This window comes from Folsomia candida, unplaced genomic scaffold (assembly GCF_002217175.1).
Source record: "Folsomia candida strain VU population unplaced genomic scaffold, ASM221717v1 Fcan01_Sc046, whole genome shotgun sequence".
In the NCBI taxonomy this organism is placed as follows: Eukaryota; Metazoa; Arthropoda; class Collembola; order Entomobryomorpha; family Isotomidae; genus Folsomia; species Folsomia candida.
The window spans coordinates 383,436-411,391 of NW_019091238.1; the positions used below are offsets into that span (position 1 = coordinate 383,436).

Here is a 27,956-nt window from a genome sequence, read left to right on the forward strand (position 1 = left end):
TTTCGCCACATTTCTCGTTTTAAACAATTGCGGAACTATTTCTCAACTAAATCATGAGTCGATGTCAAATTTTGGGATGCTCAAATTCTCACGCCACGAAGAACGTCACCATCGGTTCCCCCCCGAGAATTCGCCTCTATATATGCATTGGAAGAAGCACTGCCGGATCAACGACAATAAGAATAAGAGAGTATGCAGCGTTCATTTTTGCCAGAATGACTACACTGCGAAAAAGGATTTCGAAAAACTAGTCCAAATTGACCGTGCTGAGTTTCAATCAAATCATAAGCTGTCAATGAAGCACTTGGACGTACGAGGGCTCCAGAAAACCACAGTCTCTCTCGCTGTGCAGCTATTTTCGAATACAACAGCCGCATACATTAGAAGAGAAATACAGTGAAATTTATGCAGAACCCCTCAAGCTCTTCATCAAGACCAGAACCGTTATGCGGATCAAGTGCGTAAATCAACAGATTCAATTAGAGGTGAATTCTCGGGGGGGAACCGATGGTGACGTTCTTCGTAGCGTGAGAATTTGAGCATCCCAAAATTTGACATCGACCCATGATTTAGTTGAGAAATAGTTCCGCAATTGTTTAAAACGAGAAATGTGGCGAAAAAAGTGCGAAAAAAGCTCTTCATTCAGGTGAGAAACACGCTTTCCATGAATTATTGAACTTGGTTCTTTTTTCCTGGACTTGGGACCCCAGTGATTTCAAAATGAAAATTTTAATTGTAACTCGACCATTCTGCGTAACCGTTAGGAGAAGTAACTAAGGCTCTAAATGTCAAATAATCGTGATGCACCACCGCCCTGCCGGTGAAGATATATCTTGTCAGTAATGCCATTATACATATTTGTGCGGAATTTCAAGTCACCTGGTTCATTAATGTGAAAATTTAGCGAAAAAAACATTATCGCCTATGATTTTGCTCTGGACTGTAATCAATTTACAGTCAGTGAAGTTTTAAGAGTGGGAAGTTTAAAAATTTTGCTTCCTTCAACTTAAAATTGTACACATACATAATCACGGTGTCGCATTCTGCAGTAATTGAAACAAGCTAGGAATATGACTAATTGGGCAAAATTTCTGCAAGAAAGCTGATCAAATTTCTAGAATGCATTTACATCGATTTCTCAATTATGTCCAAAATCCAATTAAAATTGAGTCCTGTAAATTAAGTTTTTTTGCGGTGATACATAATGCTTTCAAATTTAATTAACACTCTTACAACTTCAGCACCCGGTACCTTTTTCTTGTAAATATTTACAACATTTCAGAAAATAATGGCACAATTTTGTATTACATTTTCAGAACGATGGTCAACCTCACCATTTCTGGGGCAATATGTCGTGACGAATTACAGGACATCTCACAGTTGAGCAATCCCCTCAGAAATCTATCCATTAAAGTGGTCATCGTTAGTGACGATGCTAACCCTGATATCATCCCTCAACTGTACAACCTCCTCTCAAAACATGCCCAAACTTTGGAATATCTCACCGCCGGATTCCTAGCCTGGGAATATTATTACGACGGCTTAACAATGCCCACTCTTTTTAACCTTACACGATTTCATTTGACCGTCCCGCTGCTAAAGTATACGCCAAGTTTTTACATGTCTTTTCCACCAGGAAACCCGAATTTGGCCGTGGCGTTTCCCCGCCTAAGAGAGTTCTGTTTAATCATGGATGTGATCTGGGATGGTGAATGGGCATCCTGTTTGGAGTCTTTGTTCAGTAATGAGTATCTAGTTTGTCCAAGTGTGAGGCACTTTGAGATAATGGATGCGTATAGGGAAAGAACGCGGGACATTGTTAACCGTGGGTATAAGATTGATATCAGATATGCCAACGTTTTAAAAATATTTCCAAACGCAAAAAATACATTTGTGGACGATTTGAGGAAATATTTTGAAAAGAATGGAATGTTGACTATGTAAATGTAATTATTTCTTCATATAGATAAATTTATGCATAAATCTGTATTTATGTATCAGGTAAAATTGAAAATTTTGTTTTATGCATAACCGTTTTATTCATAAAAGGTACTACGTAGTTCGCCTAAACAAATTTCGTTGAAGCCTCTTCCATAGAATTGTATACATCTGTAGTATTAAATCGTTTTCTACATATGGACATATTTATGTATTAAATATTCATTCCAGTCAGAACCAAAATGTATACATTTCCATTGACATTTTATCTTAATTTCTTTAAAGTTAGTCATCTTAACCTGGGTTCGGAAAACCTTGGGGCTTTTCTAGAGAAACCCTACCCCGGGGGTTTTTCCTGGGTTTTTGGGGTTTTTGTAGTTTCTGGGGCGGGTTGAAGCAAAATTTCTAAAATTACATATTAAGGTAAAACTTATTAAACGTTCGAAGTCAGCATGAGATTTTAAGCATTTTCACTGACTCGGATTTTTAAGTCAAAACTTCATGTTTAACATGTAAATTAAATAGGAATCCAGGAATATGTAGTGATACTTGAAAATTCAAGTCGGACATAAAAATGCTCAAAGTTTCCTGCTGAATCCAAAAATTTTACTTTAATTAAACAAAGTTGTAGTTTAAAGAATCTTCTTTCAATCTGCCCAAAATTTTACAAAGACCCTGGAAGAACCCGCAAAAACCCGCAAAAACCCCATTAACCATTAGGGTTTTTCCGGAGATTTGATACCCCAAAAACCCACAAAAACCCGGGGTAGCGAACCCTGATCTTAACTTTTTTATTTACATATCAGATCTACGAGTCACATGCATGTTGGTGGAACTGTGTATTGTATTTTGGTAAAATTGTAGTACTATCCCCTGCATTAAAACAAAACACGTTCACACAGTACGAAAATATTGACTTCTTTCTTCGATAAACACTCATCACAGTTTGCGTGGACAAACCATGGCTGCTTCATTCCTTCGCTCCACCCCTAATAAATATGATTAGTTTGATAAGCATAATTGGTTTATAAATAATTGAAATCATTACAGAATGTCGACGTTACATCAATTAGACCCAATTAGCTTGATTATAAATGTTTCCTTAAGGCTGATGTAAACGCAATATTACATTCCTCATCATGATCGACAAACATTTTTCTGAATATAAACTCGTATTCTATTCCCATGTTAATTTTTTTAGAGAATCAAAAATTAACTTTGTTCTAAAGGAGTGGTCCCACCTACAACCCACCAAGTGTGTTTAAATCCCAATTTCAGTTGTTGACACACCTTTCCTAGAAGATTTTTAAATTTGGGTCTCATTTAATGGCCCAGACTTTTAATTGAAATCGCATAACTAAATATATTGAAATTCCATAACTTGAATTTCCAGTACCTTTTGTACGATGGAACCATCCCTATAACTGAATCCACCAGACAAGGATTTTCATAACTTCTATATTAATTGAGATGCAAAAACCATTAAGAAAGTGACTGTTCAGGTAAATAATACCATCCCTCGCTCTTTCAACCAATGGTAAATCACGGGATCATAACCGAAGGGTTCCACGTAGTTGAAAACCGGAGAAATTAAGGAATTTTGCGACTACTTAGCTGTTAGAAATACGGTATACATAGTCACGCAGGTATTGATTTCTCGGTATTAAAGTTGTTACGTCTTAGTATTAAAATTATACCGGTCCGTAAAAAATTGCTACCATCAACCATCATGGTAAAATTTTAATACCGAGTTATTATTGCACCGTACCACCTAATCACAATCACTTTGGTAAAGACATGAATATCGCTTGGCATTATTATGATACTGGATTTCAAAGAGTGTAGTAGCATAGAATCTGTATAAACCATAGACACATAGGCACGGAAAAATAGAGATTACTTAAGTATAAAATTTATCGATCTTTGGGTGCTTTTTATCCTTTTTATGTAATTATTTGCGCCGACCCTGACCATTGGCAGATAGCGTCATTTACACATTGCATGCCATTGCATACCAATTAATTTTGTGATCGATGGACTCCAGTTTGGTGTCCATCGTGAGCATACGTTCGAAGACCTCCATTGTTAGTCATTAGTGAGCTAATTTTAAAACTTAAGCAACTCAGGGTGGTCAAACACTCCGTCTATGTAGTTTGATTTGCAGACTATTGTAGGTTGCAACATTTGTAAACATTTCATCGGAATTGTAAAAATACAGAAAGGTTGCACTGTCAGAAATGACGCCGTAACCGTTCCTTTGGGGACAAAGCGCCTTAGGGTCGCCCCGGGAAAGCCCGAAGGGCACTACATGCTGATTAAAATTTATTTCGAGAAGATTTTAAAGAACTTATACATGTTTTCTTTAATGTTTTAAAGGTAAATTGAATAAAATGTATGCTTTTGAAAAGTCTGGCAGATTTCAATTTTACAGTTTTTAAACTGAATTAAACCACTGCAAATTCAAGTTATGCGATTTCAATATATTTCGCAATGCGATTTCAATTAAAAGTCTGGTGGATTAAAAGTAACCCTTTAAATTTTCACGGAAACCCACTGTCGGACTGAACATATTTACATACTCTAAATCCACGCAGGATTGAAATTTCACAAAAACTAAGAATTCTGAGAAGCTACACCACTGCCAGTCTCAAATACACTCAAATCAAGTTGACGGGGAACTTTGACACTGGCAGTGGAGTAGTTTCTCAGAATTCTCAATTTCTGTCAAAGTTCAATCCTGCGTGGCCTCATAGTACATATGTTCGAATGCTTACTTATACATAATAATGCTGAAAAAATCATAATTTGTTTTCGATGATGAACATCTAAAGTATATTAAGCTTACATTACGGATCTACATTTCCCCAGTGCTCAAACTAATAAGCTAATGATTTCAATTTACAACTTTTCGAAACCAAATAATGTGTTCCAAAATTTTACCAAGACTAAATCAACGTCTTCCCTCGGCTGGATTTACCCAGCAGCTCGGCCCGTTCCTCAAGCTGTCCCGATGGTTTGGTCGATGTCCAATAGGGTTTGAAACTATTGTTAAAAAATCTAAAATTCAATACAGTTTCAACCTGACGACTACCTCATTTTTTCTCTCTTTAATTCTTGCCCTACTACTGAACGCTGTATTTGCAATTGCTATATTGAAATTTCAACACGATGTATTTCCTTCGGGAGGAATGTACGCAACAATTCTTTATCCATTATATGTACGTTACACTCTAAATAACTTTGGGGAATATTTTTACCTGCACAGGAAGGAACTATGAATAGTGCCGTATTTTTGGGAAATGTTTACCGAGACGTTATCTCATAAAGGGAAAATAAGTCAAAGCACACGTGACGTCGTTATTAAAAAAAATGAGATTTTTGTTATAACGTTTTTCTGTATCAAATTGGTCATTTTTTAAAATTATGCATGTACGACATCACGTGCGCATATTTTATACCAGAGTTTTTGACTTACATGTACTTCCCGTTGGTAACAAGACGTCTCCTACATACATAAATCGTTACCCAAAAATGTAGCGATCACTATAGTACCTCTGCGAATGACGATTTGTCTACAAATTATTATAGTGTACACTAAAAACAAAAATTTGTCAAATCAACACCGCCGGTGTCAATATATGACTTAACCGCCTTGGTTACAATTGTGATTCCGAGTGGTAATGAAATTTTTACAACCCGACGTAAAAATTTCATTACCACTCGGAATCACAATTGTAACCAAGGCGGTTAAGGCATATATTGACACCGGCGGTGTTGATTTGACAAAGTTTTTTTTGAGTGTATATAGGTCAAACTTGAATAATTTGGGTCAATTTTTTTTTCTTAGGTGGCCTCCGTCCAACCCAACGGATGAAGTTGTCAAGGGCCGCGTCACCGATTTTCTCTACAGTTTGATCAACTCCATCGCCACGTGGTCTGCATATATCGTCTTTGTCGATTACTTTTTCGGGTTTCTTAAAGCTCCCGAGTTGGCGAATTGGCTCAATAATTGGAACACGATTGAAGACGAGATGAACCAGATTGGCTTCCAGACGGAAGTGAAATTGGGCAGATTTGTGTATATTTTCATCCCCTTGTTTGAATTCGTGCCTAGCATGATCTTTGGGATTTTGGACGTCACCGAACAGATTAACCCGGATTATGTCATTTATTCATTTCTGACCGTAATTTATGGATTTATGCCGTACGTTTCCTACGCGATTGAAGACTCAAAGGCGCTCGTGATGCTGAAATGTTTGCAATTAGGATTTCACCGGGTAAATCATAATATTTTTCAAAATATACAGTTTTTAGACAGCCAGTGTTTTTTTGCCATGATAGAAACTACGCATGAATTTGTTTTTGTCTGGCATAATTTCTCCCACGAGTTCAAAAAATGCAACAAATATGTTTCATCCAGCATGCAGAGGCCGGGGCCATAGCTGAGTGGTTAGAGCATCCATCTCTCTCCGCAGAAGTCCCTGGTTCGAATATTAGGTTGTGGTTGGAGTTTTTGGTAAATCAACATTAGCGTACTGGATAGTTGTCTACTTGGGGATAGTCAGTGCCTGAAGAAGGCAGAAGCTGACTCCTAAAGCTAAAGAGCTAAAGACTCCGGTACGGTACATGTTGATGAGTGATACGTGTTTTCTCCAACCCAGTGATTTGCATTAACGCTACTGATATGATAAGTAGTATTATGCATTGTAACTGTCCAAATGGAACCTTAGACAGCATCGTCAATTAAAACTTACTGAAACTTACATAAAATTTGGAATGCCACAACGGTTCTGTCGGAAATTAATCCTTAATCCAGACGAAAAATTTTCACTCCACTAATCCTAATCCTAAATCCAAAAGCAATGTGAATTAATCCTATCCCAACCTACCCAGTTAAAATCTACCTGTCCTACCTATCCTGCCTGTCTGTGAGAACCATGAGCTAATACGCGTACGTTAAACCCCACCTTTTTTCATCCAGCATGCAAGGAGTCTCTAAATATCTATTCAAAGTTAATTATGCAAATAAATAAATAATTATTGATAAGCATATATAAAGGGTGGCCTTTTAATTTGAGAATTTTTGTTGCATTTTTTGTACATTGCGTTCTTTCCGCAGTGCGCTTTTTACACTGCCTTTTGCACCTTGCAAGTCTTCCGTTTTTGCAGTACAGTTCCAGAAATCGAGTAATGACACAGATTGCAGTTGAGCAATGCAGATAACTTGCCAGGTTTATGCGATTTTGCAGCAATTTTAATTTTAAAAAAACTATGCGACTTGACCCAATTATTATTCAACTAGGCATACATGTACATATTTCGCAATATTATTTTGCAATATTATTGTTTTACGAAATTTATTAGACTGCGAAACATATGTCGGTATTACTTGCATACTTTGTCGTACTCGCGAGTACGCCCTTGAGTACGAAAATATTGACAAAATTATGTTCTTATTATTTTCCCTAAAGATACGAACCGATATTGATCTCCGCCTAACTCCCCGAGAGGAACTTTTACCTATTCGAAAAATCCATTTAATTTTGATCAAGCTGAGGTCACAAAGCGAGAAATGTGGCGAATACTTGGCAACCCAACCCAGCAGCTCCTTTTAATCCTGCTGACAATGTATATTACGGCGGTTTCCTTCTTCATTTTTGTGGACGTAGTGCGTGATCCGGTCGGCGACAGTACGGGCGAATGGGTCATGATGGTGTTCGCCTCGTCATGGCCAATTTTTGGAATTACCCGGCTTTACGCGAAAGTTTGGATGGCTGTGGCGATAACTAAAGAGGTGAGGAACGACTTTGTATGTACATATGTAAATTGAGTAAGTCGTCAGTATGGTAATACGCTCACAATGGAACCTTTTTTCAAGCTACACCGGGATTGACGAACGAGTTATATCGACACATCAATCCAAAAATTAGTAGTCACGTGATACTTATCATTCCGTTGAATGGCCCCTAGGAAGAGAAATATTAGAGGTCAAAGTTCAAACGTCCGCAAATTTTCTCCCACTTTTTCCTCCACCGGCCGAAATCCAGCGCGGAGTGTTAACTTTGACCCCTAATATTTTTCTTCCTAGGGGCCATAAAGATAAGTGTCACGTGACTACTAATTTTTGGCTTGGTTTTTCGATATAACTCGTTAGTCAATCCCGGTGTAGTTTGAAAAAAAGGTTTCATTGGCAGTGTAGGTACACTCTTAAAAATAATATTAGCTTTTTGACAAGTATGCAAATGCGCTCTTATAGTTTAAATTTTTTTGAACTTAAAAAAATGACAGTGGAATAATTTTAACTTGATAAAGAGTAAAGATTCCTCTGAATTTATGATATGTAGTTTACTTAAAATAGAATTCAGACCGCATTTACTTCTCAAAAGGGTAACATTATTTTTACGAGTGTATCCAAATTTTTAGGAGAAGGCGATTGCATCTGCCCTGAGAATGGAGGAATTAAAGGAAAGCACAGAATTGGTAGGAACGGATGCATATTTTGCAGAGGTACGCATTTCCATACGTATTATTTTTTTAAACAGTTTACGAAATAACAAGGCCTGTTTTCCGGAGAAACTGGGGATCCAGATTTTCTAAATTTATTCCAAAATCTTTGAGAAGTGGAACAAATTTCGCAAAGGTTTTATGATTTGCCTTGCTAAACTATTCCTCGTACAGAATTATGTACATAATAGGCGCTCAACAAATGTTATCGCTGTGTCCAGAAAATGACTTTCCTGGACAATTTCCACCCTTTTTTTTGACTACATCTCGAGTTGTGCTTCCCCAGAATTTAACACTATTTTTTATTAAATTTCAGCTCAGTAAAGTTTACAACCTATTGACCAATCATCCGACAGAGGTTTCGCTAAATAATTACGTGAAATTAAATAACGCCTTGATTTTGGGGGTAATACATAAATACCTACTAGTGCAGGTATCATTTCAGTGCAGAAACTTATAATTGTGACGATGGTATTTTTAATGTTACAGGTGTTTCAGCAAGTTTTCACAATGTTCATTATTCTGATGCAATTTCGGAGATAAAATAAGTATGTTCAAATATGTTTACGGACAATTGTAATCCTCGATACAATCATTTATTCTTCTTTAAAATCTTTAACTACAAGCTTTTAACTTAACTTTAAATACTTTAAAAAACGCTGCGTGGTTATTTTATCCCCATTGGATGCAAGTATCTGTGCATTTCTGCCAAACCTAAGCATTTGTTTGTATAAGCATGCCTGTTCACTTTCATTCATGTGGCTTATGTATTATGATAGTATTATAATAGTACACAACCTCCCCTCCTCAGAAGTCGGAATGACTGAACATTGAATGAAACAAGTTTTCTTTGAACAGGTATGTGTATAAGGTAACGTTACAAGCTTCGAAATTAATATTAATCTTTGGCAAATTTTATATGTACTAATTAAATTTGTGATTGATAGAAAAAAACTTACAAAAAACATCAGACTCTTAGGGGATACAACAGAGGACATCATTGTCACGAGAGTCTTACAAATTTAGACATTAATTGAATTTCACTGTGTAACAATTCCACTGACCTCCCCATCTTCCCCGGATGGTTGTGGGACTAAGGAGAAATCTGGTCCTAACTCAGACGTCAAAATGTCGCAATTAGAAATTCGTTTATCCAAACCTGCCTCTTGACGGGGCTCTGATTCCGTCGTTGTCAAGTCAACCAATTTCTCCTCGATGGGCTGGCCGATATTTGAACACGCCTCGCACGGACACCCACTCCCACGAGGTCCGCTCCCCCCACATTTCTCCCCACAATCCCCGCCACATTCACAATTTCCCTTCCTCTTCTTCCCACAATACCACACTTCACCCTCTTTTCGGCACAGAACTCCGTCTCGATTCACCCTGAACCCAACCAACTCCACGCATGCGTGGCACGGACATCCACTCAGCGGCCCGCACTGCCCATCGCAGGTCCCACAGCGGCACGCCATCTTCCATTTCCCGCAGTAAAACAGGTTCTGTGGCGTCATAGCGGTGTCCCCACCGTCCCCCAGGGAACCGCCCGGTTTGGCCAGATCTCCCGCCGAATTGACTCTGAAACCGAGAAGGTCGGCACATTCGGCACACGGGCAGCCGGATTTGGGGCCGCAGACGAACGGAAACGGGCAGTTCCAACAGCGGCAGGATTTCTTGTCGGGAAAGGTTCGAGCACAGTAATAAATTGAAGCGGGAGGCAGCCCCGTGTCCCCGCCGGAAGTGGAGGAGGACCCGGTACCCAATTTGGCGTCGTAACCAGCCAGGTTAACAGTCTTTTTAGGCAGGGAGGACTTGCTCCCCTTCGTCCACATGGTGAAATGAGTCTCTGAAATGATAATTTTTGGAAACATTAAAAATATTTAAATGAGTTTACCGTAAACTTTTTAAATTTATATTACCCACTTAAAAGCGGGTAAAACATAAAATTTTGTAAAATTACAAAATTACGTAAGTATTGGATACACTTTATGACGCTTCTATGTAGAATATTTATTTGCTTTGTTAAACTTCCACTTTAAAGTTTACTGAATTTTCAAAATTTTCGGTCTTCAAGTTAATACTTCTTGTAAATATTTATGCACCTTCTAAAAATGTACTCTTTGTAAAATATTGTCAATCACACAAAATTAATCAGTGTTTTTTCGGCAATAAAACTTTAAAACTAACAGTTGCCAATGTGTGTCCGTGCAAATATTTTGCTAGACTTATTTACTTTCCTGCTTATGTATTATTAGGTACATACATATCTCCATAAAGTTCCAGGTGTGTGAGTGTGTCTGTTTGTTTGTCCATGCAGGTGATATTTTTCCAATCAGTGGGAGGTATTGTATGTACACGTAAATGGACTAATGAACGGGCCGTGCAGAATTCATGCAAGGAAAGTCATGCCGAACAGACCAATAATCAAATGTGTATATTTATGCATGTTCATACTCTACAATTATTCCGGCGTGGCACCCCATTTGCAACTTTCTTGTGGCAAGAGACGGAATTTACTAAACACGGAAATGTGTCTATTTAGTAAGATTTATGGACATTAGGTGACAATGAGTGTATTTATATATTTCAATCTTTACGGTTTATGGACGACCCCTAAATACTTCCATACTTTGAGGAACTGTATGACTCATTGGATCGCGTGCTTAACTCGCTCGACTCGTGGAATAGAGTAGGTAAATGAAATGGGATCGCATCGCATGATGTAAAGGATGTGATCAATAATGGGGGACTTTTTTACCTCTCGACATACATATGTACACGCGCCTAATGGAACCATTATAATGTGGATGTGACGCCTAGGCTACCACTTCCGTTAAAATCGGAGACATGCTTGATGTATGGTCCATCACGTGGACAAAAACGACAGGAGCTCAAACATTCTTATGTATGTATGTATGTACATATGCACCAACATTTGGAAGCTGGTTATTTGCATATGTATGTATCTATGTATGTATGTAACTCTTGTCCCGGTGGGTACATATGGTGAAAAAAATTCATGCAATTTTTATTTATTTTCGAAATTTCTGCGTCCAGCATTTTGCGATCAGCATCTACAAATTTGTTCTGATAATTCTATTCATAGTTGCAAACTTTAATTTCCTTTAGGTATAACACTTTGCAAAAGTTTTTATTGAAGAGCAAATGAGATTTTCTGGTAAATTTGTCAAGAACGTTTGCCCGCATTTATTTTGCTTTTATGCCGCGGACTCAAATTGAGGAGGACAATATGCCACACTGACAAATAATTATAGATCTTCGTGTCATTTGGATACGTGGTCATTGGCGCCAGAAGCAGGGGAAAGGGAACATTGTCTTCCTGAAGTTCAACAAAGTCGTATCTTTCCGATGTTACATAATATGTAAATCTCTCGTCTACCTACCCCCAAATGATAATGTTAGTATGATTGTTTGAGCAATCCAAGACCATTTTCTATTTTTAGCTTTTGTTTGAGAGCAGTGACCTGCGGGCATTGACCTCGAGACATTAAACTCCCAACCTTGACCCCGATGGGCGGTGGGGGTTTACCCTTGTGGGGGGGCCTGGAGATGTACCCCTGGGGGGTGCACCCTGTATGCAAGTAATCCTAAATGCAAAATAACCATGACAAAATATTTACACTTAAAATTGTATGATCAAAATGCGTATTTAATGAGAATGAAAATGCGTGCATATTGATGTGTGCGTGATTACTCATGAAAAGTGTTCCAGCCAAAATTTGGCACGAAACTAGTCGGATCTTGTCCGAAGCCGTTTAAACACGAGTTAAAGTTCAAGAAAGTTATTTTTAAAGTGATTTGGTGTAGTTCACGCAACAAAGAAAATGAACGAGAAAAAGCATAAACTTTTATGAGCAGATAAGCGTTTATTAATTTCCTTCTTACTAAATACTACATATAAATCTAACAATGCTTGATTATTATCCTAAAGCAATATTTTTCTCTTGCAAGCATTAATTTTATGAAGTTTTGAGTTTTATATTTTCATTGTGACGGCAAAAAGTGACGGTATAGCATGAAATCAACTCCGTTTCATCTATGATGGGGCCTCCACATATACGGCTAGGTGTATATTCAATCGTAACCTTAGTAAATACTGGGTCAACAAGCCCATCAATTGTGACTCCTCTGTATCTTTGTACCTCGACGAGAATAATGCTTGGCAATATGAGATCCAACTTCTCGGGGTCATAAATGAATCATTTGAGACGGAGGTTATTGAACGGCACACTGACCTATTTTGTCGCAGACCTATCTTGAGCATTAACCCCTTTGTGACCGAAATAATTGAAATTTGCTTTCCTTTGGGGATCAGAATTTTATCAGTTAGTTGTTGCTAACCACTAACCACTTTAATTTTAACGATGGTGTAGCTACATCACCAAAATAATATTATGGTGACCGTCATTACGTCACCGATTTCACTGTGGTATACAAACTATGAAGGACCAAATTAACTTCGGCAACTTTTGATGATTTTATTTAACAGGAAGGGTTTATATATGCATATTAGCAAAAAATATCCGCAAAAAACTAAAACCTATAAGTACAGCTTTGCTTAGCCCGAACCAGGATTGATTAGCAAACCCATATTTGTCAGAATGTTATACTATTCTTCACTAATCCTTGCATTAACTAACGTCAGTTGGTAGTATTACTTGGCACTAAATTCTAATTTACTGTTCTTTCTCCGTGACTAGAGACCACGAACAGGGGAGGTTACATAAGTAACCCTATAAAAATTTCGAAATTTATTCAATTTTAAACATTAAACACCAAATTTTAGCTGAATATATAAACTCTTAGAAATCGATATGGGTACCCCTTAGTGCCCCTCTGGTTACTTTTTGTTCATTTTTGCCTTCATATAATTTCATGACAAGCCATTAAGTATCACCGTTCCGAATTTCAGCTTTTTGCGACAAGTTCTGAAAATCGGTATGGGTCACCCCCTAGGGTCCCGGATATGAAAATTTTACCTATTTCACTTCATATTCTTCCATTAGGGGCCTTTAGCAGCCTGCATACCAAATTTCAGCTCGATTGGATGATTTTGAAAAATCGGTGTGGGCCACCCCCTCGAGTACATCCGGTTGAAAAATTTTCAAGTTTCACTTCGTATTCTTTTATTAGGAGCCATTAGCAACCTCTCAACGCTCAAAATCACGCATATTTTAAACCTTCATCTATCCAGATAGTTACACTCTTAGAAAAATCGATACCAGATTAATACCAGGCGGTATTCATGTGACTTTACCGTTTTGGTATTGATTTGTATTAATACCGTGACGGTATAAATGCGTGACTTGCGGTATTGATCCACAACATACGGTATTAACGCATGATACCATACAGTAAGAAAAATGAAGGTTTCGTACACCTTGGTATTGATTTTAACGTTATTTATTCAATACATTAACAAGTTAAAAAATAGGGATGACAAAATATTTACAAAATGGTGGAAATCAAATGATGTAATTTTATGAAAGCAACAAAATTATCAAATTCTCTTACACAAAATAATATGGAAGTGTTGAGATTGAGGGACCAGATCTAGAAGTACAATAAATCTCATATTTGTAATCAATTCACACCCAGCGCCACAAATTTATTGAAGATAGCTTTGTCAATTTAAATAATTTTACCTCTCAATTCTATGCGAAACCTACTGAAATAAATTAAAAGTAATTTGGTAATTAGTTCAAATTCTGCAAGATAAATAAGGTATATTCACGTCAAGAACTATTTGCGAATGTATTTACCAAGTAAAATTAGCTTGACCACGACCGGAAATAGGAATTAGTAAAGTCGACGATCTCGCTAAATATAAAAGAATTAAAGTAATTACTATAATGCGGGAAATATATCGACATTTTTTCACTCTAATTAAACAATAATATTAATTTACTTATAAATCAAAGGTAGAAAGATCAAATAAAAAACACAATAACAATTTGGGCTTATCCGTGAAAAAGAGTGCCAAAGTTTCCATCTGAGGAAATCAATTTCTTCCTCATCTTAATTATTGTTAATTATAAATTAATTTGGAGGAACTCATCGTTGGAAGCGGAACGAAAACTATAAATAGTGTAGTTTGCAAATCCCGCGCACGTATTTATACCAGACAGATTTGAGACTGGGTAAAAGTGGTATAAAATCGATACCAGTCAGTATTATTTTTACTATATTAGTATCAACTTGTTGATACTCTCCAAATATAAGTATGCGGTATTGATTTTTTGCAATATTTTAATACCAAACCGTGACTGGGTTTAATACCAGACGGTCGGTATTAAAATTTTACAAGGAATCAATACCCGGTTTCTAATATATATATATATTTGGATAATTCTTATTGGAAGACGACAGTTCAAACATTCCCTTTAGAATTTGATCAGGGTCACCAAAACAAACAAATTAAGATCATACAATACCAATCTTTCATAAAAACTAAATATTGTATTAAAATAAGACTTATATCGTGTTACATTTTGAACCCCTAGTAAACTGTTCTGTAAGGACCGAATCTTGTACTCTGCCCCATGCAAGCGATGGAACATGGAGAGTTTATGGAGTTCAGGGCTAGTATTTTTCAAGTGATCAGAGAAACTGAAAGTCATAGTTGTGGGTGAGTGGAGAGTCGACGAGAAGGTGTTGCCAACTCGCTCGCCAACTCAACTCGCCTGCACCAATCTCAACCAAGAGAAGAGAGGTATGTTGCAACACCGGACATATCTCAAAAACTCGTCAGGGCCGGCATTTTATTTAACCGGGATTATTTCCACGTGCAACATCTCAAATTGTGAAAAATTGCATTATTATTGAATTATATGCCATATTTTTTTTTGCGGTTTTTTGCAAAAACGGTCATATCGAAATTTTTTGTCGACATGTGTCGAAATATTTTGGCGAAACGTGTCGATAAAATTTACATTATATGAGGGGTTCAACAATTTACTGCTGGTAGTAAGTTAGTTTGATTTAAAAAATGACCTATATTTCGAATTCATAAATTTTGACATTTGGTCGAAATTGTCGTCGTTTGACCTTGTCGTACGATTGCCGGAAGTACAAGGATGACCTATATTTATTTATGAATATTTCTTGGCATTTATTTTTAATTTTTTAGACATTGACTTGTGAGGTTGATCTTAAGCAGTACGCCCCTGTTTTGCGACCCCACCCCCGAAACTTTGACCTCGTTTATCTCGTTGTGCCAGGATCGGGGTTCAGTTGAAAAAACGTCGATGATATTCAACTTTTAAAGACCTATTTATATAGATCGCAACCTAAAGAACCCCAATCCTGGCACATAGATTTTTTTGAGGTCAAAGTTAACCCAGTTACACCCCTAAATTTTGAAATACCGACTCAAAATTGGTCGAAAAAATTTCCTCAGAAATTTAGCTATGGTAAATGAATCGAGTGTTTTGACGTAACTCTTTTTTGTGGCTAGTTATTGTGCATTGTAATATTAGGATATAATCACTAATTAATTATTTATGGGGGTGGGGTTTGACCAATTTTAGAAACTGATACGATAAGTGTCGCTGCTGAACATATGCAATTTATGGTAAAAAATTTAGTAAAATTGGTGACATGGCCCCGCAAACAATCTGACCACTTGAAAAATACCAGCCCTTCATCAAAATTTTCCCGTGTCACCAGAGTAGGGAGACGAAGGTCACAAAGTTCTTGAAGAGGAATAATATTGTACTGCGCAAATGATTAAGAAGTTTTCAATTAAATTCGTAATTAATTTATGATACCCTCACAATGGAGATCTCGCAGCGTATGCACTCCGATTTTGAACCAATTAATGTCAATGGATCACACATTTAATTAGTATGAAATATGCAAAAGACACGGTCTCCCAATAGGCAGAAAAAGTGAAAATCCGAGGAGGAGAAAACACGTCGAAAAACTGACAAATTTTACACAACCAAATTCAATGTTTTCTCCTCCGTCGATGCAAATATCCCTGCCAAGCGTGCCCATTGGAAGATCTTGTTTCTTGCAAATTGTGTACTACTTAAATTTGTAACCGAAAGACACTAATTTGCTAAAAATTGGAGAGCATACGCTTGGAGACCTTCAATGTGAGCAGAACATTTTCTGCACAATTTGTAAATAATTATCATTGTCAGTCTCACCTTATCTGCTGCCCGGACTACATCGTCGACATAATTGCGCCACATTTCATCCAGCTCCCCTGTGTACACGAACTTAAGGAAAATCTCGAATCCCTCCCCGCTAAAGTCCGTCAACTCAACCTCGCCGTCATTCTTCTCCATCATATCTGTGGCGAACATTGCTTCGAACACATCGCTTTGCGCCGACAAAATATAGCGATGTGCCTGAACCTTGTGACCATCTTGCATCTGAAAACTGATGTCTGAATTTTTATGACGATTTTCCAGCAGTACCCTCATCGTGGCTTTGGGGACTGCGGAGCCCTTTTTCTTCACAATGAAACCTTCCACTCGAAGTCCAACCTCGATTCGAAGTGTGAACATTTGTTGGGATGAGTTGGCAACAATGTAGCCGAAGGGTTGTTGGGGCTGTCTAGTAATTGTGGTAATCTGGGAAAACCTGCATGCCGATTGTACGCCCAATTCTGATGCGACGAATGGACCAATTTTGATTTCTGCAAAAGAAACTGAAATGTAATTCATATCCAAGATTTTATAATTAATTGGTAATTTGGCTGGACATGCTACATAGTCATAATTTATAATTCACTTTTCAGTTAATTAGCGATTTTTATTGACTTTCTAATTAATTTACAATTTAAAATAGCTTACAATGCAAGTATTTTACGTGTATAACTCGGATCTGGTTGGGACCAATTTTATTTTGTTCACCACAAAAAATAAGCATACGTTTTTTTCATTTTTCCCAATGCGATAATTTGAGCGCGCGGCGCAAATTTTAAACAATTTTCCAGCCAAAACCTCGATTTTAAAAAATTCTGGAAATTTCCGAATTTCGGCGCGAATCCAAAAATTCTTGTCTTGTAGAAAACTTGTCTCTTCAGAATGACTTACTTGGCTTGAAAAATCCAATTGTGTCGAAATTTGAATTTCAGAATTTTTTGCCAGTTTTTGAAATTCATTAGAATTCTCAACTGTTTCAAATTTTTAGTTTTACAAAAAATAGTGAATGCGGATTTTTTGTAAGTCAAGTAAGTCATTCTGACGAGACATGTTTTCGAATTTTTGGATTCCGGCCAAAATTCGAAAATTTTCAGAATTTTTTAAAATCGAGGTTTTGGCTGCAAAATGGTTTAAAATTCGCACCGCGCGCCCAAATTAGCGCAATTAGGAAAAATGGAAAAATACGGGTATGCTTATTTTTTGTGGTGAACAAAATAAAGAATTGGTCCCAACCAGATCTGAGTTGTACACGTAAAAGACTTGCACTGTTAGTAATGGTAACTAGTAATTAATAATTGGTTCAAACATGTTATTCATTAAGCCAAATAATTAGAAACCTCCACTCATGTTTAAAGTACAAATTTTTAAAAATTAAACAATTCCATTACCAGATTTCCACATAGCGTCAGTATCAACAACTGAAAGATATATGTCAGCAAAGGGTGGTTCCGTTCTATCGTAATGCAATAATTGTACTCCCAATGCAAGCTCGTGTATAGTTTGGCCAGGGACGAAAAAGAACTCCCATTTTGTTTCGAAATCACGGCCAGCCGTAAATGAAAATGATTGCCGATCCGGGTGATCAATCAAGCCAGAAGCGTCTATAGTCCAGATTAATGAATGCACCGAATCGTGGGCCAACTGGAAAAAAGCAGTATGGAAATTAAATACATAAAAAGTCATTTCAAAGCGAAATTATTATATAACTACAAAATATAAACTTACGCCATGCATTGATTCCCGTGTAATTTCTGAAACGGCCATGTTAACTAGTAGGAACAATAATAATTACGTTATTTTTTGATCAGGTCAGGTTAAAATTGTGTGAATTAAATTACATTATATTCCTGTACCAAGATTAATAATTTCCAGCAAATTTTTTACAATGTTCTCTATAGTAAAGAGAACCTTTGATGGCGCAGAATTTAGAAGCTAGAAATTTGGGGTGAGTGACGAGCACGATGATAAGGCCCTATGAATATGTTTCGCATTGATTAATTATTTGTTTATTGAATTGGTTCATTTTCATTACATATGTAATTAGAAGCAACTTTAACTGTGTCATCTAAAATAGCAGTACTTTACACACTTAAAAGCTACTGAACTGAAAGCAGGCGACATTTAACTTACTAAATAATTGCTTAAGCTGTACCCATAGTCTGTGATTTGTTCATGATTTCGTCATGATTTGATGGTTTCTCGCATCCATACTCCATAATTTTCCAAAAATTATTTCATTCCGATTTTCTGATTGGTCGATTTTTTAAATTGTTATGGTGATTAACATGCTGAAATTATGAACCCGTGAAAGCATCACCAAATCACGAACAAATCATGAACTATGGATGTAGCTTTACCTTTTATAGGTGCCAGCAAATGGACAATTAATATAATTTTTAGTCGTAAAATTAGATCAAAGGTATACGTATGCAGAAAACGAACGTTGCTCAAAAATTTGTCAACACTGGACAATGCATCAATATATTCTGACTGAGTGAATTGAGAAATCCAACTGACAAAATTTTTGGATGGTTACAAAAGCTGGATTAAATTGAGACTGACCTTCCCAAAAATAAATGCATTTGTCTTAGTTTTTACATTCGTGGAAAAATTACACAAATTTCTCAGGTGAAGATTGTACACCATGCATACCCATTTCTTTCTTAATATGTACAGTTCAATCAGCGTACCGTCCTAAGCTGATTAAACTTAAAAAAATAATAGAGGAATGGACAACGGGCTTCATACAAACACCGTGTTTGAAACACGTAGGTACATTCAGGGTCACAGGCAAAGTCCAGCAAACGGCAAAACACTAAATTATGCCCTCCTTCCGCGCGATTTCGCCCACCTTCCATCCACACGGTTACTCTCCAATTTGAGCTCATATTTTAGCATAAAATTACTGTTAATTTGTTATCATTTATTTTGGACTTGAAATGAGTTCCATTAAAAAATACAGACAGACAACGTTAAAGCGAACTTTTAATGATGCCAGCCCTGATCAACTTGCACTTGATGTGGAAAAGTCACCCGACGGAAATCGTCTAACGACGAAAGGAGCTTGGGTTAGTGGCATTGAAAAATATTTCGAATTCAAATACTCGACAAAGGGACAAGGTGGAAGACTCTTCTGCACCATGATTTGCAAGCTGTGTGGATTGTCCAATAAGGATAAGGATAAGCCGATTAGCATTACTGATAAATCTAGTTTTGCATTTGTGAGGCATTTGAAGGTAAATTGTAAATTTAATATTCATGATTGCACCTATCGCTACACAGAAAGTACAACTCGAAATAAAACTAAAAAGAATATTCTAATGTTGTGGCTTCTCAGGTCAGATATGAGGTGGAACACGAGGACTTGATGAATATGGATGTCGAAAAACAAGGAAAATCACTTGAAAATAGCGTGATGTCCCGTTCATCCCCACTGAGTCGCCCAAATAAAACAGATCCATACCCACGGAACCACACTCTTCAAAATTCATTTGAGAAAAAACTGATGGAATTTATCGTCTTAGATTGGGTTCCGCTAAATATTCTTCAAGGGTCAGGCTTTAGCAGGATGATAAAAATGTTCGATCCGCGTTTACGTATTCCTCACAGGAGAACAATAGGCACCCTACTTGAAAAGAAAAGCAAATTGGTATACATATGTATAATTAACATAACAATGTATTAAAAATGTTTTGTTTTGTATTTTTTTAAAAATTATATGAATACAATTTTTAGGTAATGGACGTAATGCGTAAACAGATCCTCAACCTTCCAAAAGGATCGCTTCATCTTATTATGGACATCTGGACTTCAAAGCAGAAAATGTCCGTCATAGGAATCAAAGCGCAGTTTCTTGAAGGGTGGAAAATCAAACTTGGAATTAAACCTGACGATGTAAATTTACTATTATTTTTAAACATTCGCGCTTGATAAACTGGACATAGATTTTCACAGTTTAAATATTTAAAAAATTACTAGGTCGTTACAGTTAAGGCTGACAACGCAGCGAACATTTTGGCGGCGTTTAGGATTGACGGCCACAATTTGGAAGGGATAAATGAGGAATTAGAAGACATTCAAGGTCAAAATACAGATGATGATGACGACAGCGGTTCGGATAATGAATCCGAGGACTGGGAGGACCTGGATTGGGAGATGGCTTCCGAGGAGGATGACGTTGACGAAGTCGTTATTACACCCGAACCCCACAAATTAGTCCGCAACGGATGCAATTCGCACCTCCTTAAATGCGCTATTAAGGATGCCTTGCAGTCAGTTCCAGGGCTGTCAAAAATAACGAAAAAAGTTAACGACATTGTTAACTTTTTCCACCGCAGCAATTTTTGGTACGCTAAACTAAGGGAGCGGACAAATGGGTTGGGAATTTTAACACCTTGCACAACTAGATGGAATTCTCTTTATCACTGCTTGAAAAGAATTTTTAAATCGAGGCCAGAAATTGTAAGAGATCTTATCTAAGAGCAAAGACTTATACTTAATTTACATTATCTTATGTTGTTAATTATTTAATATACTATGAAATTTACAGTCCGTTGTTGAGAGTATCAATGCAACCTTAAGGGATGCTAGAATTGCGGCGACCATAAAGAAAAGATCCTCCCTCCCCTCAACACTGACGGAATCCGAGACCAAGGCTATGAATATCATGCTTAAAATTCTGCAGCCGTTTGCAGAATTAACTGATGATTTGCAAGGCGACGGAGTAACCTCATCTTTGCTCCTAATCGGACTTATTGATGCAATTGACAGTGCGTTCACCCCTATTTATTTTTGATATATTAATGTATTAACTGACAATAATTACGTGTCACCAGTAACATGTAGATGCGGAGAAGGTTGACTTTGGAACTGATGACGACTACTGTGATGACCTTGCTAGGTTCCAGAAAATTATTTGCTTATCGGTCGCGGATAGGTTTACAAAAGATAAAGAAAAAGGGGAAAGAATGGTCAAGGAAAATGGAAAAACCAGGAACATTGTGACACGCAATGTATTTAAGGAGGATATGTACATAATTGCGTCGATTCTAGATCCCAGAATCAAAACCGTCCCATTTCAAGGTAACTCCGCAAATTAAATGATCGCGGTTGTTAATTACCAGACTCCGTTAATTTATTTATGCCTCTTGTAGTTCGCACGCCTAGTTATTCAATGTAGTCTGGAACCCGTTTAGTAATGTGTACCACGGTCAAAAACAATTTTTCAATATTTTTCAATAAGGGTATTCATTTCGACTTGGAATGTTTACATCGTGACACAACTTTATCGGAATTGCGAATTTTTTGAAGCCTCGAAGTGAAAACATTTCGCGAATGACAAGTTTCTGAAAATTTCTTTTACGAATGCTTAGAATTTTGAAATGGGCAAAATTCGTTAATTTCCATTAGTTACTGAATTCAATCCAAAGTTCGCAAATCAATTTTCAAGCCAACTGGCGAATGTTAGTGTTTTAAAAATATAACTTCATTTTTTAATAAAAATATGAAATACATTCATTCGAGGTTTATACTACATATGCAAATATGTAAATATCCGGAGTCTGTTAATTACGCTTTTGTATGCAAGAGAATAATAATAATTTTGTACGTCTATTTTAGGTTGTTGTGAGGTTAATTCAGTCCTGAATGGTAAAGTTCCGAATAAGGAATTTACTGTCGAAAGACTTCTCGCTGCCGGTTCGAAACTTCCTTGCAACACGTTAACATCACCAACAATTCCGTCGGCGACAGATCGGGTCCACACCGAGGGGATCAAGCAGTGGGATCAAACTAACCCTCCACCCAAACGCTCAAAATCTGTAACCCAACTGATTCAAAAGTTAACCGTCGATCGAAATGCGGCTACATCGTTTGAAGAAGAGATTACGAGGTATTTGTCGATCCCCGTATCCGGGTGGGATGACATGCCATTAAAATATTGGGGGAAACACGAGGCAGAATTTCCCATACTTGCGTTATTAGCAAAAGAGTATTTGAGCATTCCTGCCTCCTCCGGGGCAGTCGAGCGTCTACTCTCCATCGCTGGAGCTATTGCTTGTGGCAGATCTAAAGAAATCGGATTTTTCACCGCTTAAACTCATTTGCGTACGTACACCACCACCATCGTGTGAATATGTAAATAGTGCCGTATGCGGTGCACACTATTAATATGCGTACTGGCCCATATTCCATTATTTGTTTTGTAACCCAAGCCACATTTTATTCCCTCCTGTTTCACTGCAGTCTTTCGCATAACCTATTGTGATTTACAGCTCACATAAATATCAAATTAAGACTCATGGTGGTTATAATAGTCAATCAAGAAAACTGATTTTGAATGTTTTGCACTTCTTCCAAAAAAGTAAAGTAAATCCTGACCTTTTAATTGGAAAACCCACCGAGGTAGCGGCAAAAGCCTTAAATATTGGTGCCGTTACTTTCTGGAGAATTAACAAGTCTAACGTGTCTACTCCAAAAAAACGCCCAGGTCGGACTCCAAAAATTCTAGTGGAGGACTTCGACAAAACAGCCATCCAAAATGTAATTACGGAGTTCTATAGGACCAAGTGAGTAAACTCAACTAAATTAGTGAGTCCCAGGCTATTAGGCTATTGATCGACGAGTTCATCTGGTCGAACAACCGAATATTAGGATATGGAGACAACATTTTATCCAATTTCTAAATCAAAATAATGCAAGTTCCACACCACGATCCGTGATTTATATAGATGAATCCTAGATTGGTTGTAATTCTGCCGCAGTAAAAGGCTGGGTTCCAGAAATAATGAAAACGAAACGCCGGAATTGAATGTAGATGGACATCCACAGCCTGCTATTCCTTCTAAATTGCTGAACATCGAAAAGGTTTTGAAAAAAGTGGACAAATCACCAGTTGGCTAGCGCAAAATATTTTATGGACCAACTATTTGTATGAAAGAAATTTTAATTATTTCGAATCATTTTATTTAGATACTCTTGGCGTACCAGTTAACGTCTGGGATTTGGAACCTGTGAAAGATACGGTAAAGCGGGATTTGGCTCTTACAGACCAAACAAAACAATCGGTAGATATTTCTCGGTTTAATACAAATTTATACATGAATTTAATCTGATGCGATTGAGTGTTTTCCAGATTGTGCTAAATTTGTGGGGTAAACAAGCTGAAGAATTTGAGGAGAAAATTTTCACGGTCATTGCAATTAGGAATCCATCGTCGTTCATGGGATCTGGCACTCTAAACATTTTTTCGGGAAGCCTACTCTGGGTATTATCCGCGTTAAATTAAATTATCCGCGTTATAGTAAAGTTTTTTGTTCTAACCGCCTCGAATTTTTTAACCTACAGGCCAACGCAGACCTTGATGAAGCCGAAGAACTCCGACAATGGTTTAATGAGAACAAGCCTCAATAATTTTTAAACATTTTTGGTTACATAATTGCGATTATTTAAAACATTTTCAGTTACTGAAATTCTATTATTTAAACTCTTACACAGAAAATTAAATCCGTTTTACAATTTTATATTAGTTTTTCTTTAAGTTATCTAATAAACCAAATAAAAACGTTGTAAAGTAAATATAAAATGAAAAACTGGATTATGAGTTATTTTGCAATTAATTCAATAGTTTTTCAAATTATTGTTATTCATTGATGGCTTGGGCCATACAATACAAATAGCTTTGTGATAGCTTAAGTACGATTCATAAAACCAGGCTTCGATTTCAGCGACATTCGAAAAACAGATGTCAATGTGAGTTCCGTAATCTGTAGAAGGATCTTGAATTGGTGGTTTTGAGGTACAATTCTTCGTTGCAAATAATTCCAGTAGTCCGCGACCTTCCCATTTCGAGAGATTTATGTTAGCATCTTCAAAAATTAGAACGTTTCCGCTCAGCTGGTTCAGTATTTCATCAAGTGTAGTTAAAAATCTTGATTTAGAAAATTCTGGGGATTTATAGACCATGACTACATTTACTCCTGAGATGACCCATTGGAGGAACAGACAGTGAGACGAACCAATTTTTTCCACGTGGAGTAACGGAATATTTGTTAATTGGTTCTCGCTTTCTTTCGCCATTATTGGAGCTCGTTCAGAATTTCTATTTGGCCCTCCGCAGTTTTTTCTGTAGATGCAGTGAAATCCGGGGACATCAACTAAATCCTGCGGCAGGAACCAGGGTTCCACGAACGCGAGTATATTGCTGAAATTAACAGTTAAATTAATTTAAAATTATAAAACAGCGTGGCCTTAAAATGAGCTTTTGCAATTTTTGGGCGACGTTAGAAATACCTCGCCATTGCACAATGATCTGCCCGGATGTCATCTCCATGGGAATTAAAAGATTGGATGTTTTGAAAGAAAATTTTTTCAACTTCATCTCCGTAATCTTGAAGGAATTTCATGGAGAATGCGAATTCCGTTGATCTTAATCTTGCCATTTCAATTGAAACTGGATCATTCGGTCCGGGAGTTGAGGGTGGCGTAAAGTCTCCATAAATGAATAGTCCTTCGCTAGAAGTGGGGCGACTACAACGTATAGCTCTTCTCGGGATAGCCAGTTTTTTCTGGACCTTTTCCTAGGAGGCTCATCATCGTCACAATAAGATTTTACAGCTACTACCGAGCAAATGTGTGTCGAGCCTTGGCTTTTTGCAATTGTAGTTCCATTTGCAGGAACGAGGGGGACTTGGGTTCGAATTATTTGGAGGCCTTGATGTCGCCCTGTCCTGCTGAGGTTACGAGTGATGCGATCTACTGCTACCAACTCCTCGTCGATATTTTTCCGGATTTGATATGTCCTTGTGGAGGCGCTTTTGTGCATTCCAACCATAGAATTATGAAAGTCGAGCCATGCCCTTGTTGGTTTTCCTTGTGCTTTTGTCGAATACTCGATAAGTTTCAAAGTACCGGTGGACCCGTTGAATAATCCGTCTTGTGCATCTACATTGGTGCCAACGAAATACTCCGCGCCGACTTTTAAATACGTCTGATAAGGAAGGCCGTCAGATTGTGGAGCGGTCAGTGTGGTGGCATATTCCAAGGGTCGTTTCTTATCTGCTTCAGAGGCTGACCCTAGAAGGTTCAACTTGATTAAATTAAATTTCATCCACGTTTAAAATATTTAATTTTTATACCCTGAATTTTATCGTGGGCAGTTGACATTGCGCCATCTGATACCAATTTAGCATGGACTTCAGAATTGTATTTTTGACATTCAGCGTTGGTCTTATAAAGACGGATTCCAGTATCTGGTGGCTGATTTTCTGGAGTGACTTCACGAGATTTAATCAGGGCAATGTCATCTTCATCCATTGTACCTTCAGCCATATTATTAAGTGCTTTGCAAAACTCCCATTCGCCACGTTGCTCATAATTTCCGTCAATTCATATAGTTGGAAGAGTTCCCAGAGATGGTTTCCAACAACAGCTCCACGGGGAATGTGAGTTCGTAGTTTAAAGACATAAGATCCGCCGATTGGAGGTAGCTGACGGAGATGACCAACGACCACAAATGACTTTCCACCAAATGGACTTGTTGCTTCATATATTTGACGCAGCCTTTGGTCAACATCATATAGCTGCTTAACGCTGACCATGGAAATCTCATCGATGATGAACAACTTTACGCCTTCAAGTCTGATTCGAAGCGTGTTTAGAATTCCCGATTGAAGGTCTCCCAATCCTCCAGCAGACTGTGTAGGGGGAAGCTGAAAAGTGCAATGCAGGGTCATTCCAAACACGTTAAAGGCAGCCTTTCCAGTTGGTGCTGCCACCAGGACGCAGAGTTGTTCGGGATTTACATTAGGAAATCTGATGGTTGGATATTAAAAAAATTTAGTCCACGTGGAAGTAAAAGTGATAGGCTTAATTTAAGAAAAAACTACTTCGAGCAGTATCGCATAAAACTCTGTGCAATAGCTGTGACCACGTGACTTTTCCCCACACCTTCCCCTCTGCTAAGAAAGTTGTGAAATGGAACTTTTCCGGTCTTCAAACTGTGTAGTACGTTGAGAACAAATCGACGTTGACGTTGGTTTAAAGATCTCATCATTTTAAGGTATTCCGTCTCATCCACAAGACGAGGGGGCAAGAAGTGCTCCACTTTTGACGTTGTTGGGGCAAAGTCATCCACGCGGAAGTCATTGAAGTAGTCCTCCGCGTCAACGCCTTTATCGTTCACAACTATAACCTTGTCATCGTCATCTTCTATTTGTCTTTCTTCTGCGTCGTCCAGCAGTCCTTGCAGTAATTCGTCATCGACATCATGGTTAAAGTAGAAAGGTTGGGAGTTACATTTCAACTGTTCTTGGTGGATCGAGGCAGATTCCACTTTGTCAACGTCGATGAAATCCTTTTTCTCATTACGCCAAGGGACAAAAGGCATTAATTGTTCACGTAAGTAGTTAGTTGGGTCTGCTTGCTTTCCGTAGTGGCGGAATCTGATAATTTTTCTAATTGTCCTTTTATAAACAGTGCCACTGCCATCGAGCAATTCATGCTTGTTTGCTGCTTTGCGTCCCTTGGTTGGCGTTGAAACTGCAACCAAATAAAAAACTATTCAATATTTTTCCCATTTTGCGTTTTTTTGTATTCTAATTCTTAAGAACGCTCACTCTTGGCTGTTAATAAAAGATGTACTTGGTAAAGATAAACTTGCTTGACTTCCCAGTAATAAGTCGTCTAAAAGTAACATTTAAAATCAATTTGGCACACTAATTAAGTATTCAACGAGGATGTTATAAGCTTACTATCATGTTGAATCGGCTCATGAACGACTAAGTTGGGATCATTTTCAGCGTCATCATCGATCTCACCTGAATTACGTAATTACGTATGGTTACATTATTCACAAAAAATATTTTTACTCCACGTGGATTACTTTCAAGATTAATGTCTCTTGCTGTCTCGTTTTCCATCTCCTTTTTCTTTTGAGAGCAGTAAAGTTGTTCATGGAAGCGAACTCTGCAAGGCAGATATCCTCAAGTTCCTTTGGTCTTTGAGAATAGTGGTCATTTAGACCTTTCATACAGATATCCTCGCTATCATCCCCCAATTCCTCGAGTTCTTCTTTCGGCTTCAAGAAAGTAATCCTCTCATCTGGCTCCGAAGTGTTAATGAAAACATCGCTTCTGCTGCAATTTGTGTTGCTTATTCCTTGTAGAAATGCGGCGGCCTCTTGAGCAGAAATTTCAGAGCCGTTGATTAAGATGCTGGCGAATTTCTTCAGTTTATCTTGGATTGCAATATTTCCCCGTCGAACATCCTGGTCTAGTGCTTGCAATAATTTTCACACGCCGCCATCAGACTTCAAAATGTATCCCACACAATATTTTGCAC

General features: G+C 37.6%; 2 protein-coding genes across 4 annotated transcripts; both read right to left on the minus strand.

Annotated features, from left to right (window-relative positions):
• Positions 1-9,011: 9,011 nt before the first annotated feature.
• LOC118433269 (keratin-associated protein 5-4-like) lies at positions 9,012-10,739 on the minus strand. 3 transcript variants are annotated; one of them, XM_035845030.1, is made up of 2 exons: positions 10,411-10,739; positions 9,012-10,288 (listed from the first exon to the last, which is right to left on the minus strand). In XM_035845030.1, the coding sequence occupies exon 2, from the start codon at positions 10,272-10,274 to the stop codon at positions 9,483-9,485; it is 792 nt and encodes a 263-aa protein (XP_035700923.1). In that variant the 5' UTR covers positions 10,275-10,288; positions 10,411-10,739; the 3' UTR covers positions 9,012-9,482. The 3 variants fall into 3 exon arrangements, with proteins under 3 accessions (XP_035700923.1, XP_035700921.1, XP_035700922.1); XM_035845028.1 differs by having other exon boundaries at positions 10,366-10,739; XM_035845029.1 differs by having other exon boundaries at positions 10,362-10,739.
• A 5,224-nt stretch (positions 10,740-15,963) lies between these two features.
• On the minus strand, positions 15,964-17,138 carry LOC118433270 (ARM REPEAT PROTEIN INTERACTING WITH ABF2-like). The gene is made up of 3 exons (XM_035845031.1): positions 16,617-17,138; positions 16,077-16,179; positions 15,964-16,016 (listed from the first exon to the last, which is right to left on the minus strand). Exons 1-3 carry the CDS (start codon positions 17,136-17,138, stop codon positions 15,964-15,966), a joined length of 678 nt encoding a protein of 225 aa, XP_035700924.1.
• Positions 17,139-27,956: the final 10,818 nt, after the last annotated feature.